The sequence below is a fragment of the Herpailurus yagouaroundi genome, unplaced genomic scaffold (assembly GCF_014898765.1).
Source record: "Herpailurus yagouaroundi ecotype Mexico unplaced genomic scaffold, PumYag 183, whole genome shotgun sequence".
NCBI lineage: Eukaryota > Metazoa > Chordata > Mammalia > Carnivora > Felidae > Herpailurus > Herpailurus yagouaroundi.
In genome coordinates this window covers 18,070,282-18,089,236 of record NW_024412414.1, presented here as the reverse complement: position 1 = coordinate 18,089,236, position 18,955 = coordinate 18,070,282, and the positions used below count along the sequence as shown (strand labels likewise).

The 18,955-nt window shown below is 43.5% G+C and overlaps 1 protein-coding gene across 7 annotated transcripts in view; it reads right to left on the bottom strand.

Moving 5' to 3' along the window:
* Positions 1-18,955, bottom strand: part of FOXP1 (forkhead box P1) — a 512,105-nt gene that overhangs the window by 74,806 nt on the left and 418,344 nt on the right. For all 7 annotated transcript variants that reach the window (XM_040492170.1, XM_040492176.1, XM_040492172.1 and 4 more), the window contains 2 exons: positions 15,263-15,416; positions 9,414-9,618 (listed from right to left, as the gene is read on the bottom strand). In XM_040492170.1, coding sequence (XP_040348104.1) covers positions 9,414-9,618; positions 15,263-15,416 — 359 coding nt within the window. The remainder of the gene's footprint in view (positions 1-9,413; positions 9,619-15,262; positions 15,417-18,955) is intronic.

Below are 18,955 nucleotides of genomic sequence, written 5' to 3'. Positions count from 1 at the left end.
AGAAAGATCAACCAACCAACCTGGCATTAGTCCGATTTCCTTGACTATAAAAGGAATGAAATTTGAAGGTCATAAAAGTATGTCTGTTTGTTTAGGGAAGTCTTACAGGTAGTATAAATATCATCAGCTACAGTTGCTATGGGGTCTGTTTGTTTACCAAACAAGAATACAAATAGTTACACAAAAGCGGAACAGCATTTAGGTATATAAATGGGAAGGCTCTGCCTTCTGGTAAATTTCCCCAAGTGCCTCCTAAAGCGGTTCCTATTTTCACCTTCTTCACTGGGAAACCTCTGTTGCCTTCGTTCTCCCTTTTCAGTTCTAACACCTCCAGGGAATGTTTTACTCTCAGATTTCTGAGCCCAGTCATGATTTTCTTTTCCTTTTCCCCTTTTGCATTCTAAGATGGAAAAACCAAAACCACTAGCCCCAACTGTACCATGAAAACAGGCTTTGCAACTTACAATGCAAAAAAGGAACAAAAGCCACAGAGTGTACAGAAGAATTCTAGTACAGGCAAGTATTCCCTAAATTGAGTTATCCATGAACAACCACCTAGAAAAATGTGTGTGTGTGTGTGTGTGTGTGTGTGTGTGTGTTTTCATGGACTTTCTGTAATCCAGGTGTTTCATGCACCTGAATTATACCTGCTCAGTTAACCATTTGTTTCGTTTTGGAAAACGAAGGCGGGAGAGGTGTGGGGGACGGAAGAAGAGGAGGGGGAAGGAAACCAGCAAAGCTCTTCTGGAGTCCCTTAGTTGAGTGTGTGTGTGTGTGTGTGTGTGTGTGTGTGCGTGCGCGTGTGTGTAAGCATGTTATAGCTCAGATCTACCGTAAGACAAACTGCACCACAGAGGCTGCTGTGAGTGGAAGCCTTCTCTTCACACTACATTGACCACAGTACCCACCAGGCACAGCCCCGACGCCTTCCTGTGAATGGTACAGACTGCCATATGGACGAAGACACTGAACAAGCTGTACAACTCTTGGCGACATGTGCCCGGGGGATTGTCCCATATTAACACCACCTGGGCTGTGGCAATTGTGCTCTGTATGTGCAGAGGCACCGAGGAGCCCATCAGGATGTTATTTTTGAGTACAAACAAAAAGGAGAATTACAGTGAAGAGAATTCTCTGGCTAGCATATCTGTTGCTCAATTCCCGAAATAGTTTCCCAAAGGAACGGTTATCTTCTTTATTCACACAGGCAGAAATGACAAGCTGGAACACATATTAACAATTTCCCTTTGTGAGCTTCCACTATTGTTTTAATGAGGAGAATATACTTTATAATATAGTTAGGCCTTGACTGATTACAAAGGGGGGTGGAATAAAGAACCTCAGGACTGCTGTACATATGTAACACGCTCATTTGCATTACCCAAGTGAGCCCGTCAGCACGGTGGTGGCTCCCTCGGAGACAGCTTCAGAGCCAGGCTACGGGGTGAAGCCAGTGCCAAACAGCTTTGGAAATCTCGAAAAAGAACGTGGCTTTCATTTAAGCCTCCTGTGCAGGTCCCCCCTCACGTGGCCCCATTACTGGCTTAAAAACAAGAGAGTGCTACTCATCGTTTAAGGGAGAAGAGAAGAACGCTAAGGACTTTCCCAAACCACATGGCTTTCTGTAGACCCATGGCTTCCCTTTCCACGTCTGGATGGATCCCGTGTCCACCAAAGGAAATTGTTCGGTAACTTGAGTTCTTACGTGTGCATTTCAACAAGATACTCTTAAGGTACAAGGGAAAATGCTGTCAGGGTTCCCTCCAAATTGGTCTTCGCTGTTCTGCCATATGCTTTCCTTCACATTCTTAGTGTAAGAGAAAGGTTAAGAAAGCTAATGTGTGTTTGGGAGGGGCCTGTGCCCCTTCCACACAAGTGTAAACACCTGTAAAATGGGTGGGTGCCAGCAAAGGGATCTGGCAGAAAAAACCCTATTAGCAGGACCAACTCGACAGAAAAGAATATCTATCCTACATGACGAGAGAAAAACGGGGGCTCAAATATAATTTTGCAGGAGAAACTGGGCACATTAGACATGAAATAGCCCATGGGTAAGATGCATATTATATAACATCCCAAGAAAAAACATTAAAATCAACCCAATTTAAGAGAAACTTATCCAATGAATGTATCTCTCTAGAGCGATGATGTCATTTTATTGGAAAGCATGTATCGCTTAAACACAATAAATAGAAAAAGATTTATAGAGTCTAATGATGGTGTGTTATGGTAAAAGCCACTTTATTGAGATAAGATACAACAGCTGTTAGAGAATAACGGCTGAGTTTTTTTTTTTTAATCACCACACAAAGTGAACAGTCAAGAAAATCCATAAACCTATCCCTCATGGCATGCCAATATTGTAAAGATCATCTCCCTCCCCCCATCCTATGTATGAATGACAAGAGACGACACCATGCCACCCTGCCGTGACGGAACCTTTCTTCCCTGCTTCTAAGACCCAGAAGCAAAAGGGTTTAAGCATGAGACAAACGGACTGCAGCTCTTCTAAGCATGATGCTCACAAAACACCCAGCAGCACGTCTGTGGTACAAAATGTTGATTGGACCTGGCTGTTTCTTCCTGATATAAACACAAATGATTTTGCCCTACACAGTCTACTGCCCACACAGACAGACACGGGACAGGTGTCGCTCCCGCCAGTCTGCTTTGGGGCTAAGAAGCACCTGTATTTCAGGCCTCGGCCACTGGCGACATGTACTTCTCACTCACGTCCCTCACGACACGCGACAGGCCATGCCCAGCCTGCTCTTCACATTCTCTGCCGCGAGTCACCCGATCTGCCCCCCTGCAAAAAGACGACGCAAGGGAGGAGAGCTGCTCTCTGAGACCCTTTGGAGCTTCTCCCAAATTATGGCTGAACAGATACGTCTGGCCCCAGGCTCTCACCCCTCAAGGCTATGGCCTCATCCTGATCTCGGAGCTTTGCCCCATCGGGACCGTAACCCCGGACTCTGGGATGAAGCCAAGGTGGTGCTGATCAAGAGCCTACTTGAGAACGACTCCACTATGACAGTCATTGCAAGGACTTGAGGGTTGGAGAGACCCTCGTTCCAGTCCCTGCCTCGTACCCCAACTAACTGTGTTGCTGGTGCAAGCTACACGAGTGTTCTGAGCCCTCAAATGTCATCGTACAAAGAAGACAGGACCCCACAGAGTTACCGTCAGGATTAAATGGGAAGATCAGTATCGGGGCTTACGTGGAATCCTTGAAGCATGTGTCCAGCACTAACCAATAGTTCAGTAAACAGCAGCTGCGTTATCATCACCATTCCATACCAGCTAGCGATTCCTTCCGGCAATTCTACCGCTAATGTCTAGGTTCACACAAGAATGGCAAATCACTAGCTTTGTGGGCTGCATACGTCTGGGATGTTAATCCAATTTTAGGGGGGGAAACTCTGCCCTTTCCAACAGCGCCCAAACCCAGGTGAAGTGAACATGCCCACTGGCACTGCTGCTCAAATTTGAGCAAGCCCTGGGGATCCGGTTAAAGCAAAGACTCTGACTCAGTGGGTTTGGGGTGGGACCGAAGACCCTGAACTTCTAACATGCTCCTCCCAGGTAATGCCAAAGTTGCTGGCCGGCAGCCACTGAGTAGGAAGAGCATAGGTTAGGTGTGACCAGTACCAATTCCTGACCCCATCGCAGACGGGTATAATCCAATTCTTCAGGAGAGAGGCCTAGGAAGCTGTGTATTTTTGAAAATACCTGTGAAAATATCATCAGGAAATCTGAGCAACACTTTGCTTAGAGCTAAAATCAGGAGTTTGCAAATTATTTTCTGTAAATGGCCAGACAGTAAACATTTTAGTCACTATGGGCCATGTTTCTGCTGCAACTGCTCCCACCAGCCGCTGTAGCATGAAGGCAGCCACAGACAATGTGTCAATGAGTTATCATTGCTGTGTTTCAATAAAACTTTATTTTGCAAAATGAGCACCGGGCCAGATGTGGCTGGAAGGCCATAAGTGGCTGACTTCTATTACAGATCAGCTGCCCCAGCACATAATGGCAGAAAGGAGCAGTAATGATTTTGAAGACAATCGGGGACGGTCTGACGGGAGAATGCTCTCCGGAATGCTCTAATGGAAAATAAAGATTTGGGGTAGCTCGTTGGTTCAAATGCCTCAAATCAAAAGAAACCGAGAAGAAATCATCTGGTTTTCAAAAAGAAAACAACAACAGTTGAAATGAGGAAGAGCTGTTCAGAGTAATGTGACCTAGAGCTGACTGCTTACATTTCTGGCTCAATAGTCCAGCAACATGAGTATGAAAACATGTAACAGATAAAGGCGTGTATAAGTGGAACAGTTCTACAAACAAACTTCTAGAATTTTAGCAAGTAAACCAAGAACACCAATACCAATTCATCAACAGAGAATTTAGTTCCAAAAAAAAAAATAGAAAGAAAGAAAAATGAAATGCCAGGCCTGTCCACGTTTGAATTCCTTGCCTTTTGAAAAGAGTGGGGCGAGAAACACAAATGTTATTGTTCGTGTAGTCAAACACATGGCAGTATGTCAAGAGGCCACAAATCAGAAACAGAGACTGTGTCTGAAAGTGCACTAGCCAAGCAAAAACCTTTAGGGGTTATTTGAAGGCAGCTGCCCACTGTGGAGTGTGGAAAAGTGGGAAACGCAAGCAACTGGAATACAAGGGGCTGTGTCAACACACGAGAAGGAAGGAGGGACACGGGGACTGGGCAGAGGGCAGGTTAGGGAAGGGGCCCAACGTGGGCCACCTGATCCTGAGCACAACGGGACAGCCGCAGAGAGAGAAGAGACTGCACAACCATGGTCTTGCCAAAGGCGAAAGAAACCTTTTCCGCCAGGTGCTTAAGGAAGCCTCGACGCTAACACCTAGAGCAGCTGTGACTCTCAGCGACGCTCAAGTTAGCTAGCGGCGGCTGAACTGAAAGCAAAAAGCTGGGAAGGGTCAGAAAATTGGAATATTTCTAATGCAGACTGCAGAGGACAAGGGAAACAGGATAAAGAACGTATGAGGCGTTCGATGCGGAAACGCGAGATTCACAAGGCCAGGAGTAAAGGCGGGACAGTTTCAGAGGGAGGGAGGCTTGCTTGGCGTTTGTGTGCAAATCCAGCATGGGGTTCCTTCTTGCTCCCTCTGTGCTGTTTCACGTTGTGAGTGGTTTATATTTTACAAAACCTACCCGCCCCCTGCCTTTAGGAAAGGCCCAGTAAATACCAGTACTGCCTTAAAAGAGCAAACTCTGCTATTTTCCTATAAAATGTGCTGATAGGCACACAGTAGGTGAAGTCAGCATACGTTTTGTTGGCTTTAAATTAAATTTAAACTTTATTTTAGGAGCGTCATTCTTATCGTAATTAAATATTCACTTCTGGGCTGAATGAACACCTTAAGTGCTGTTTAGTAAGAGACGGGCTTGAATTTGGATCTTGGATAGGCCACAAACCAGTTCTGTGACTCTTTGTCAGTTATTTCATCTCCATGATTCAATTTCCTTGTCTGTGAAATGGGTCTAATACTCCCGACTGCTTCCCAGCAGTCTCGAGGATAAAATGAGACATCACTCCCAACACAAGAGTTTAGCCAGTGCTCGGGACAGAGAAAGAACTGATTAAATGTGAGTTCACTTTCCTTTCCCTAGTGCACCATAATATAATGTGATATTTAGAATTTTAATTCAGGCAATTACTTAAGTAGTAATTGCTATTTGTATTTACATAGCTGCTTTGATCCAAGAAGCTCAAAGGGCTTTACTAAATTTAGCATTTTAATAAATGTTTCATTTGCATTCCGTTGGTTTTGTTTACCCACACCAAAACTTGGAATTTCCTAAAGCAAGACAGTCAGGCAAGTCAAGGAAACAACATCACAGCTTCACGTTCACAGGTATCCCAGGTCTGAGTTTCATCTCTTCGTCTAAGACGTCACGGCTCCCTGGTCCGCGGGAATAAAATGGCAGTGAGAGAGGCGAACGTGCCTGCTTCCTCTTCAGCTACCTCTAGCTCCTGCCCGCTGAACTTCACCTTCGCCACACTTCTCCCAGGCGCTGGCAACCGAGGTATGTTTATTGCACCAATGAACGTATATATAATCAGCACAATAAACATTATTAAATCGCTGGGAGAAAATCAAAGCACGAAGCACGGCGCCAGTACTGAATTCTAATGATGCTGAATGTCCGTGATTGCGCAGGGACAGGATCTTAACAAGCCTTGATTTGAGCGTTGGCATCCGCCTCACAAATCACATGGGCCGCTCCTCTCGTAATAGTGCTGAATATTGATAAATGTCTCTACCCTGCGCAACAGGGAAGTGGGTTTCTATTGGCAATCTTTCCCAAAGTGTGTTTTTTCCCTTCTCTGCACTCAAGGGTTTACCCTGAATGATTTAATTATAATTTTCCTTGTGTAAGACAAATTAAAGAGGAGAGTAGGAGTGTCGTGCCAAGCACATTATTTATCTCCTTAACAGATTGCAGCTCACCAGACCCCAGAGCTGCTGCTACAGCGGCTGCTCACAGGAGCCCGCAAAACGCATGGGGGCAAGAGCGGGGGGGGGGGGGGGGGGGGGGGCGAGGCGGTTTCCAAATGACACAGAAATACGTGACCTCGGTGAGACTGTCAGACAGGTGACTACTTCAAAAAACAAAAACCCCTAGGATGCTGCCTTTTTCCAACCCATTTTCACACAGGGCATTCCTGAATCCTTGCAGGAGGAATTCCTAAGCTGGTCACCTGAGATGGGAGTTTGAAGGGCTAGATTATTATTCAGTGCGACAGAGGCTTCTGCTTGTTCAGACACTGCTCCAGGAGGACAGAGAGGGGGAATGGATACCATGCCGAAGTCAACGGAGAGCCCACAAAGTTACGTGTTTCACACATGCACTGCCAAGGAAGGGGTGACAATTCTCCAAGGGACCCCTGCGAGAAACCTCTGGGCAGCGCACAGGTGAAAACGTATTTTTATACTGATGGCTGTTTTTTTTTTTTTTTTTTTTTTTACCATTTTCCACTGAACAGGATACCACATTCCTGATTTAAAAAACAATCGTAAGGTAAAACCAGATAAAACCTCATTAAAAGCACCTGTACGTACACAAAGCTGGCTAACTAATAATTGAATTTTTAATGATCGATTCTGCAAGTCTGTAACTTTTGAATTATCTCTAACCTAAGGTACCCATCTGTCTTGTTCACTACATTCGGCTAAGATAGGGTCACTAGAATTTTCTTTTAATTCAGCCACAACTAGGAACCTACCCTATGATATAAGCTGAGAGATCAGATATTAAAGAGTGGCATATAATGTCCTAGTTGTCTCCTCTTTACATGTATAACTGGGAAATTCAGCCTGATTTCACAGCCAGATTAAGGCTCAGGAGAACCCAAGTTCTTTCCCGATCCATATTCTAATTTTGGCCAGGTAGCATAATGAAGATTAAGCCTAACCGTTGTGCAGCCAAGGAAGGACCATAAAAAACGAAATATTCCAACAAACTTACTCTCCTGGAATTAGACTGCCCATCAGATCCATTTCCTTTCAAATACACCTGAAGATGTTTGAAAAGGGCTATTCTTCTCCCACCTGCCTCATTGCTAATCTATCACCTGACTGCAGATACAGAACCTTTCAAAATGAAACCGAGCACAGTGCATCTAAACAAGAAGAGTTTTCTGTGTCACAGGAAATCCGTGCAGGCTCCACATGGCCGACAAGATTGCAACAAATACCTTAAGGGCATCAGTCGGCATTTTTTTAGTGGATGGCCCGTTCTGCCTACGGAAGAAGATGTAATTCGATCACTCTGCAGTAAATGGGCATCATCAGCCTTACACACCAAAAGCAAGTACAGCAGGGGACGACAGCCTGGAACCTTTCTTTGAAAGCTATTTAATGTTGAGGGTTTTTCTGTTTGTTTCTTAAGTACAAAGACACCGTAAGAGATAATAAAGCAAGAGCTAAGACTGGCCTCCGGACATACAAATCTATCCTCACTGGAAACAACAGAAGCCACGTGTGGCCCAATGGCTCCACACAGATTCTTACAGTCCACCATTCCATCCTTCAAACTGTCCCAAACAGTCATTTAAAACACCTTTTACTTCCCCTACGTCTGCCACAGAAACTCCCAAGTGATCTTAAAGGGATCGTAGCAAGTTTCGGTTAAAACAGATTATCTCCATCTCTCAGACCCTCTCACGTTTTTAAGCTTGAACGGGACACACGCACACACAGGCACAAATATTCACATAGCAGTTTCTGTGATTACTGATCTCAAAATGGATAAAATGGTGCTGGTAGAGAGATACAAATCTAATTAAACCCGTGGGCTTCTTAATGCTCAATATTTCACGAAATGTATGAAATTATATTTGTAATTGCTCAAGTGAAAAATATAATTAAAAAAACTTTCACTGAGTCATTTTTATTAAAAACAACAAAATACAGAATTTGTTTTTACTGCTGGAAGTGACATTTACTATCACACATTACTTTGAAAGTCTCTTTTCTTCTGTGTGGAGAAGCTGGGCATACGAAATAGATGGGAAACGGTTTAAAAATAGTACACTGAAAATAAATCTTTTTAATTTTAGGAGCATTATATATATTCCACTTCTGAAAAGCATTCAACAGTAGTATTAAGGCTTTTGGGTGCTGAGATCCAGTAGCATGAATTAACAGCTTCATTTTCTTAGACCTCTTCTGCTCCCAGGATGTATTCTGGCTATCTCAAACAAACGTGGCGTCGGCTAACATTCGAGTGAAGCTGAGGGCAATTGTAAAATATAAAGTCTTCACTTCCTAACGGGAATAGAGCAACTGAGACAGCACTGCAGTCCTCTTTGGAAGGGAAGACTTTATTCTTTTTTTAATTTGTGTGGATATACACGGATTGTGTGTGCATATACACAGACCCCTTCCAGCTCTCCATCCTTCAAACCTTCGCTGAGTATTCACCATGAAAAAGGCCTTCAAGGAGGCCAGTACAGAGCGACTAAATGCTACCTTTTCTTGACCTGTGACTCACAATTGCTAGTACCAGACTCTGCTACTCCCTAAGAAGGTGTTTCGAGCCCAGGAGTTCAGCTTGCGTGGGGTGAGCCCTTGGCCCAAAGAATAAGCCTGGACCCTTGAAATCCAACCCATGCAGGGAAAAACTAACCCTGCCTGGGTTCTTAAGCTTAAGGGTAGACCTATATAAGCGCTAATTCCATGCTGAAAAGGTGAAAATAATTAGATGCTTCACACCCAAACCATATTGAACACATTCTTAAAGTAATTATAGGCACATTCAAGTCACATGGATCCAATTAGGGATCGCTGAGATATGGCTGAACAAGGCCACCCACCCCGCCCGTGGCAGAGACCGTTCTGGACACAGCTCAGCGGCTCATTCCTACCTTTCCCTTTTGGGGGTGTGGACCGAGAGCTGTCCGTTGGTAGAGGCATGTGGGTTCATTATTAAGGAGGTCTTGGAAGGTGCAGAGGAGGAGACACATGTCGTGGTCAGATCCAAACTGCTGTGATTGCTGCCTGCGGTTTCTTCTGCACTATGAGCACTTGTCACTTCTTTCCAGAGCTGCTGCAGTTCAGTTGGAATCATGCCTGAAACAAACAAATTGGATAATTAAATCAATTAACAGCTAATTCCGTCCTCTTCAAACAGTAATTAAATCAAAGAGTCAGTAAACAAAGCCTAGTGTTAGGGTTTTTTTTTTTTTTTTTTTCTTTTTTCTTTCTTTCTTTTTTTTTTTTTTTTTTTTTTTTGGTGTGTGTGTTTCCCCCCTCCCAAGTAAGGCAAGTACGGTCAGCAACAACCATGTCCCCCCACTGAACAGCCAAGGTGAAGTGCCCTCGTCACACATAGAAGACCTCTGTGGAAAGGATTCCAAACACAGTTACTTTGCAGAGACGGTATGCTTCCATCCAAACTGTTGTTTCTAGATTTTTGAAAAGGAGATAGATGTTGTATTTTTAGACACAAAGAAGGGGCTCAAAATAAATTCGTTCAACTCTACTATGATGACAACAGGAACCACAAAATGAATAATTTTTGTGCTTAAGTCTTAAATGATGACAAATAGCTTTGTTATTAAATATAGTTTTTATTAATCACTTTTAGACATAAATTATGAATTCATATCGTCTTCCTGAAATGCTTTTCAACTTTTAACATTCAAATTGATTATACTATGATTATTTCATTAACACACCTATCTTCCTCATTAATTTTGGTTTCTAGTACCACATGCTTAATTGATGGATGTGTCTACTGAAAAACTGTGTAACTTTTTTTTTTAACAAGTAACACTATTATTACTGTCATTTCTTAGATCAATGCTAATGAACCATTGCAGAATAAAATGCAAGCATAAAATAAACTTGGAGTAATAAAGTTCTCTCGTGTCCTAAGGGGGTCAAAATGGACCTGGGTCTTGAGGAGTAAGTGTCAACCTGTATCTTCCCCAAGAGGAGACAGAATCAGTACGTCGATCTCGCTATCATGGCCTCATCATTTTTATTTAGAGGCATGCCTCTACAGCCCATGATTTCCAAATCCCACCTCAATGCATATGCTAGCACATACAGGCAGAGAAGAAAAAGATTCTACATGGTAGCTCACGACACCAACAAACAAAAAACAGCAGTTCCTTCTAAAGGACAGCGAAAGGAAATCGTAAACCCTGTACAGCATAAGGCAATTCCACATTAGAACTGGATGTCTGGACTGCAGTTCATTGTTTCAATCAACTGTAACACAGCTATCCTAGAAAGCCTGCCATTTTCTGACTATATAGAAGCACCCGAAACAGGCGTGTTTCTTACCAAACCTAAGGTATTGAATTAAAAAAGAAGGCTGTGTGCATTATATTCATTTGAAACACATAATAAAAAATGCCAAGGTCTAAATTTAATTTATTTTTGTCATTTAGAATACAATGGATAGATAATCATCTCAACGTGATCAGCCAAACATCTTTACTTTGCTAAACTGTTAAAGATTTTAATTATGCTAGCATTGGAGAGCACTGGTCTAATGAGGCAATGGACTCCAGAGAATCCGAGTGGTTAAGAACTGTGAAATGAGTCTGATAGGATTTTTTTATATTCACCGTGGATCGTTTGCATATCAAAGAGGAGTAAATTATTGCACAGCAGACCAATAACCTTCCCCGCCTTTCTGAGAGGAGCGTTAACAAAAACAGTTGGTCTCTCCTAACGGTTCTCCACGAAAATGTTCAAATGCTCAAGTATTTGCAATTAATATATATTATAAAAGGAGGCTTCCAATGATACATTAAGTGGTCAGATATTCTTAGAACGCATCCTCGACAGCCAACTCGGTTTTCTTCTCCCTTCATAAAAATCAAATGCCAATTATATTTTGATGGATTTTGTCCCAAATGAGCATTTAGTTATTAGGCATATTCAATTATTACTTGTCCCCTGAAATTAAGCCTCGGAGGCAAATTAAACAAAGGGAAAGGTCACTACACAATCCCGCGTCCGGTTCTGCTGCATCTGGGCTATTATTTTCAAACACCTTCCGAAGTGACATGTGGGATGTGTTTGTAGCTAACAGGCCTGCCACTGATGTCCGCACACCAACAATTACCTGTGAATATGGCTGACCCTCCGACCACTGTTTACTCAATGGAAACAAGAGTGAATGGGCCTGTCTGTGGATGATAGCATACTGATAGAAAGCCACACAAGTCAACACCTATTTTTATTTTCCGGGGAGTAAATACACATGAAAAGAACAAGCCGCCTATTTTTCAACTCAAACTAATTGATTTCTGGGTCAGCTGCACGGGAGGTGAAAAAAATGGAAGAACACGGTTTCGAACAACTGCGTTAACACTTTCCCTCCAAGAAAAGTGGAACTTTGAAGTTCTTTGAACAGCAAGCTGTTTATCCAGCCAATAAAGACAAAGGCAAATGTCTTGTTACACTTGTTACACCTAAGAGTACATTAATGTTATTCCACTTTCCTTTTATTCCAGTGGGCTGGCAAATGCGTTTCATCACTCACAGGGGGAAATGGTAAATAAAACAGCAACTCACTGACAACAGGCATACTTCGGGGTCAAATTTGACTGTGATAATTACGTTTAAGAACATCCTCATCTGATCTACAGAGAGGCAGTCAAATCACTCTCCTCCATCAATGCTACACCTTGTTCGTGAGGTTAAACTGTTACTTCAGTGCGTACTATCTACAGGAGGATGCTGCTATTTGGCAGCCGGGATCTCATGATAGAATTAAGACAGATAAAAGGCAAGCTAGTCACTCATCAGACTAAACGGTTATCAATTTTCCAAAAAGCATCACACATATTTCCAATGTGGTAGAAAGGAATAACGGTACCACGTTAAATTCATTATAGGTATATATACCAACCATGTAATCTACAGTTCCCATTTTAAAAATTCAAAGGTGGGAATAATAATGAAAATATACTTCTATACGGAATTACTGATTTTGGGGTGGGGGGGGCGTGGATTCAGATGCTTCAAGAAATCAGAGAGAAAAGCCCATGTGCTCATTATATAAACCGGAGAAGACTCTAGAGTACTCTTAAAAACAACAAAAACGTCCTTCCATTTCATAACATAATGCCTTCAGGCAAAAAAAAAAAAAAGGCCTTTGAAATATTACTGTCTATTCATACTTTCATATTTATACATGTTTAAGGTGACTTAGCCAAGGCCATGAGCAGGTATGTAAAAGAACCTTGGTGACTGCATCACAAAGTGGCCACCACTGGCATTTGTAACACATAACCTCTGTGCCTTACTACATTTCTTTTTCCAGGACAACCGACCCCTTCATTATAAAAGAAAATGCAGACACAGGCTTAAAAAATGTATGTTGTGGGGACAGTTGACAGATTACTGCTCGTGGAACTCAATTTTACAACCCCAGGTATCACTGGCTCAAAGACAAACAGAGTTGATCAACCTTTTTTTGTCCTTGTACATCCATACCCAGGTGACCATGTTCAAGCAAGCAGAAAGTTGATTTAAACCTCATAATGACATCAGTTTTAAGCCATCATGTCTCTGATAAAAAAAAATTGTGTTGTGGTCCAACATGACTGAATTCTCAAGCCACTTTGGGCGACGGGGTAGGAGAGACAAAACCAGGCTCCGGATTCCACAAAAGAAGGCAATGACAATGGTAGCTTTCACTTCACTGCCAGAACAGGACTCTAGAAATACTGGATTTACATTTACGTATCTTGGGCACACAGAAGGGCACCCCTTAGATTTTAAATACGCTTCTTCCTAATGGTGCAGGGGCTAATAGTTCTAGCAGATTGCTAAGCATATCAATCAATGCCATGACTAGTGAATTACCTACTGGTGTCTCTGATATGTTACTGCAGAGATTACACTTCATGCATCAGCACATTCATTTCTTTCACATTACACATGAGCTTGTCTTGTCACTGCCCAATTGCCCTCTTTTGGACAGCTTAACTGATGTACTATAACAATGAACCTTAGTGAGCAAACTTAATAGTATAGGAGCGGTGGGAAAAGATGAGAGGTTGAAGCCTGAGTCCAGTGGGTGTGTCAGAACAGCCTGCAATGTTTCCAACTATAAACCCGAAGGTGTAATTAATGCACGTTGTAACATTTTGCAAGCACAAAAATGCATTAGGCGATGTGTCCTTTCCTCGCCCCTTGTATTGCTCGGTTACCAAATCTTCTATTTTGACAGCCGCTGGAGATGCTGATCATGTACCCAGTAGTTGGGCAGTAATGGCAAAAAGGGGAGGAGGGCCAAGAGGGACATGAGAGGGAAAAGCCCAGTTTCAGCACTGAAAACATCAACAAAAACAAAAAACCCCGGAAGGAATAGAAGCTGGGTGTGGCTGACTCGAGAAAGATTCAAATGTAGACATGCCTCATTGGCTTCACATGACATCTAAAGTTACTGAACAAATGAGCAGGTCTTAATCACCATGAAGGGTGAAGGAGGTTCCCCATTTTCAACCCTCTTCAGAAGGCAAATGAATCTAAGACTTGACCAAAATTAGCTACTAGTCTTTAAGGCTCAAACATACACATCCAAGCCTTTAGAATTACAAAGCCTGGGGGCCCTGAGCGGGCAACTGAAACGTGCACAAGACGGGGGAATGGTATTTCAAAACATGGCAGGATACGTTCTTTCCTTCCATACTTTTCCTTCTTTCTGCCTCTGAATAATCCACTTGCATTCACATTACGCATGTCCATGAGTTGCTTAAACCATGACGATGTCCTAAAATGGCTAGAATCCTCATCTGTTTCTGATGTTCAACACCCACTTTGTAATAACACGTCAATGGCTTTTCAAAAGAAATTTTGAAACCCATCAAATCTTGTTCATTTTCAAGGAACTCTAGTTTTTGAAGAGAAGAGCTAGATATGCTAGCTGTTCTGATGAGCGTAGAACTGAACTTGCTCAAAAACCAACAGACGTGGGGCGCCTCCGTGGCTCAGTGAAGCGTCCGACCTTGGCTCTCAGGTCGTGATCTCACGGTCTGTGAGTTCGAGTTCCACGTTGGGCTCTCCCCTCTCAGCACGGAGCCCGCTTCCTAGCCTCTGTCTCCCTCTCTCTCTGCCTCTCCCTTGCTTGCACACATTCTCTCTGTCTCTCTCTCTCTCTCTCTCTCTCTCTCTCTCTCTCTCTCTCTCTCAAAAATAAACAAAAAACAACCAAGAGACGAAAGCAAATAAGCAATGAAAAAAAGAAAACCCAACCAAAGAGATGCATCTGGATCGCTGATCAAAAAATAAACCTGGATTTATCCCTAGCAATTAAAAAGTGGCATTTAAGGAAGCACTGCTAAGCTTTCAAACAGAACAAGTTACAGGACATAAAATACACCTCAACGTGGCCAACAAGAGCCTTCAAGAAAATTCATTCGTGATTCCAAGCCGACAACGCTGGACCTGATTAAAATGCTACGTCAAGGTGGTGCCGCTTTCTCGTACTCCAAGAAGGCGCCACAGTGGGATTCCTCTGCTACCGCTCAGCATCAGACCACCCCAGGTCTTCAAGCTGCCACCAACAAGCCCTTCATCCTGGTGACCTCACGCAGCCTTTTCTCTGAAGTCAGCACACGCTTGCTGCAGGTGGACCGTCTCCCCACCGATGAGCTAGCCGGACTGTCCCAACAGACGGCCCCACCTCTGCCCCACGGTCTTCGCGGGGCCGCGCCGCCAGGCTCACGGCCGGCTCATGGAGGCTTACCTTGCGCGAGGGGCTGCAGGGGAAGGGCGGGCTGCCCGGGCTGAATTGTGAGAAGGCCTTGGCGCTGCAGAGACAGGAGGTGCTGCTGCTGTAACTGCTGCATCTGTAGAAGCTGCTGCTGAAAAGCCAACTGCTGGGTAGCCACCTGCTGCTGCTGTAAGAGACCAGGAAGGAAAAGATGAGACGGCCGCTTCCCGGGGAAGTTTCCAAGTGTGGGTGTCTCGCAACACGCTGCCACGGCCAAAGCCCGAGGCTTACTGGGGGCTGGCGGAGGGCTCAGCGTCCAGGCTGGTGCAAAAAGGACAGCACCCGGGGCGCCTGGGTGGCTCGGTCAGTTAAACATCCGACTTCGGCTCAGGTCATGACCTCACGGCTCATGAGTTCGAGCCCCGCGTCGGGCTCTGTGCTGACAGCTCGGAGCCTGGAGCCTGTTTCGGATTCTGTGTCTCCTTCTCTCTCTCTGCCCCTCCCCCGCTCATGCTCTGTCGCAAAAATAAATGACGATAAACATTAAAAAATTCAAAACAAAACAAAACAAAGGACAGCACCTATGACGTTTGAGGAGAATGGGGAGGGTGGGGGAGATGCTGGAGGCATTCCCTTTCTGCTGCCTGGGGCCCAGAAATATACTCTGTTGGTCCAGTCAGCTTTTCAAAACCTACAGTTAGAAAGTCCTGAGTTTTTAGAGATGTGAACTTCCAGACTCTCCAATGTTCAATCACTCGCACTACAGAGAAGGAATGCACCATTCCAGTCTGCAGGGATTTGAACCCTGAACCTTGGGGGGGGGGGGTATGGAATAACAAGCTGGTTTCCTCTTGCCTGCACCGGCAGCTTTTAACTACTCTGTTTATCACTCTTGACATAAATAAATGAGAAAAACTCAGACCTTTGAAGAAGAAAAACTTCATCTAATATTGTTAATTAGCCATGACAAACGATGAAATAACATTGTAAATCTTTCATAGAAACAGCCACTAGATTTTAATTACACACATTCATAATTTAGCAAACAACATCGTACTCCACTGTGAGTGTTTAATATGAAGGACACTTTAAGCTTCAGATGCCTTCACTTGGCTTGAGTTTCAGAAACCCCCAGGTCAGCTCCCCTGGCCTGCTTCACCCGCCCCGCTTTGTTCTTGAAAAGAAGGGGCTTTACGGTATGATAAATATCTTTTTGTTGATTGGACAATGACAGGAGGAAAACTTTTGTTGTGTAAAACATCAATACATCATTCCTGTGTTCGGCAGGCCTCGCTCCAGCCAAAAAAAATTAATGTAGATTTCCTCAGTAATTATCTGAGTGATAGAAAGATAATACAGCGCAGTAGTACAATAAATAGAAGGAAATTATCTAATATCCTTAATCTACTAGGAATCAAATCGAGGTGGAGGTCTTAGCCACATTATGGCTAACAATTATGAAAGCAGCCTTAACCCTTCCCAAACTGTGGCCCAAGAAAAAGGTTCTTCTTAGAGAAAAGAACAAGATCCGTTTTCCTTCCTAATTCTGAGTATCATTCAGAACATCAGGGAGACTTACGCAACTAGGAGGGACTACACAACCCTTTCAGAGGTTCTAATAACTATACTTTACAAACAACTGCATCCACTTAACCTAACACATGACCTTGATCTGATACATCCATAAAATGCTATGTGCATCAAGACCTTCTGATGCAAAAGTTCAAAGGAAGAGAAAAATGGTGGTTTCCTTTCGGTCTCCATGCAGTTTATTTTGCAGTAAAAACCGTCATTCTCATATTAGCAACCAATTTCAGACTTACTACCGTGCCACTGAGAAAGTTAATTGAGTTTCACTCCAAAAAACAAATTCTATACCACTAACAACAAAAATTTAAATACATTTAAATGAAAAGCCAGTGTTTTCATTTTATGAACAGCATGCATAAAATGATCCAATTGTTTTCACCCCTTCCCAAGTTATCACATTAATGTAAAACCCAATGATAGTTATATTCGTGTCAAAATGATTTTTTCACTTCTTCAACAGATATTAATTCATGACACTTAAAAAAAAAGGAGGAGGAGGAAGGAAGAGAAAAAAACAACATGGATACACAATAAAAGATTGAGGAACCAGCTCTTCTTGAAGTCAAAAATAATGGAGAGGGGGTGCTGGAGTTTGGGGAGAGTGTTTCCTGTCTTACTGTAAATGAAATGTTTAAAAATTTTGTATTTATATAAAATGACTGATGGCTTTTCTGTTGTCTCTGTGGCCATCCCTAGGAAAAGCTCATGAAAGCTGTCCACGTTTGAAAAGCCAGGATATAAAAGTATACAAGGCCCATTGTCCAAAGAAAGAATTTAAAAGCAACACTGGTTGCCAAACTGCGCTCCCCACCCAGTTACCAAACACAGGATACGAGCCAGTTTGTTTACTTCTCACAATTGAATGCACACAAAAAAGGTCTCCACGCAGTCCCCTGGACAGGTCAGTAGTCAGTGTTAAAATGCTAAAATGCCCTGATAAACCTTGCATTTCAGATCCCCTCCCTAGAGCTGCAGTCAAAGGTCTGTTTTCCTTTCTTCGGCTCCTCCCTGCTGCCTAACATAAACTGTCATAACTACCCGGACAAACGGCCCTTTTAAAACAATCAACCGAGCCTACCTCACCCGCACAGGATGGGATTTTTTTTTTTTTTTTTTTTTTTTGGTAGCCTGACTTAAAATTAATTCTGCCTTCAATTTTCCATACCCGTTCTGTCAAATATGAACGGGCAGTCACTTAAGAAGCTGTATGGGGCTAGAGAAGGTCGTCTCCTAAGAAGGTCTCAGGTCTAACTCCATGGGGAGCCTAACTTTCTCGAGGAAACATCTCGAGGCAACTTTAGAAAAAAGTTGAGTACAGATACATTGTTCTGGCTCGGGATCAAGTGTCTTACTGCAGAGGTCATCGAAAAGGGGAAAAGGGTGGTGGCGGCGGGGGCTGACGATTCAAAATTATGAGCCACTAATGACTGGGGATTCAGTAAATTAATATACTTGTTCCATCTGTCAACATCCAAGCTCAAACCTTGTTAAAATCATAACCACCAGTCCACATCCTGAAATTGCTACCATGTGACTCCATTGGACTGTAGCACAAAAGGACCACCACCTGGATCGGCATTTCAGGAGACTGCCCCCTTACCTCGGGAAAATAAGGGTCTCTTCATCGTGGTTACAAAAGCTGTCGGCCAACTCCAGGGGCACCACCAACACACACGGGGGGATCCAAGGAGACCCGCCCGCCGGTCTGCCTACCCCTCGGGATGTGAAGACGACCCATGTCTTGTATCACGTTCGCCTTGGGAGCGGATGACAAAAATGGGACCACAGCAAAGCTCCTGTCCTACAGATGCAAAAAAGGCTACTACAAGGTCTCACCTCCTCCTCGTTCTGGTCCAGAGTTCTCCCTTCTCTCCCGGGCTCCCTTTCCAGACTCGGACACCACCATCCTAATTGTGTGCCGAGACGCCCCCCCCCCCCTTGCTGACAGCAGCAATTTGGGCGAGTTAACTTTTATCCTTCCTTCTGCTGTGTAACTTTCGCCTTCACATTTCTTTATCTGCCCTCTGAGCTCATCTGAACTTTCATGTTCTCTCAGCGTGCAGACGTGCATTCCAAACTATGTCTAACAGACCAAATAAGAGGTTAATAAGAAGTGGCAACAGAAAGAAAAAACAC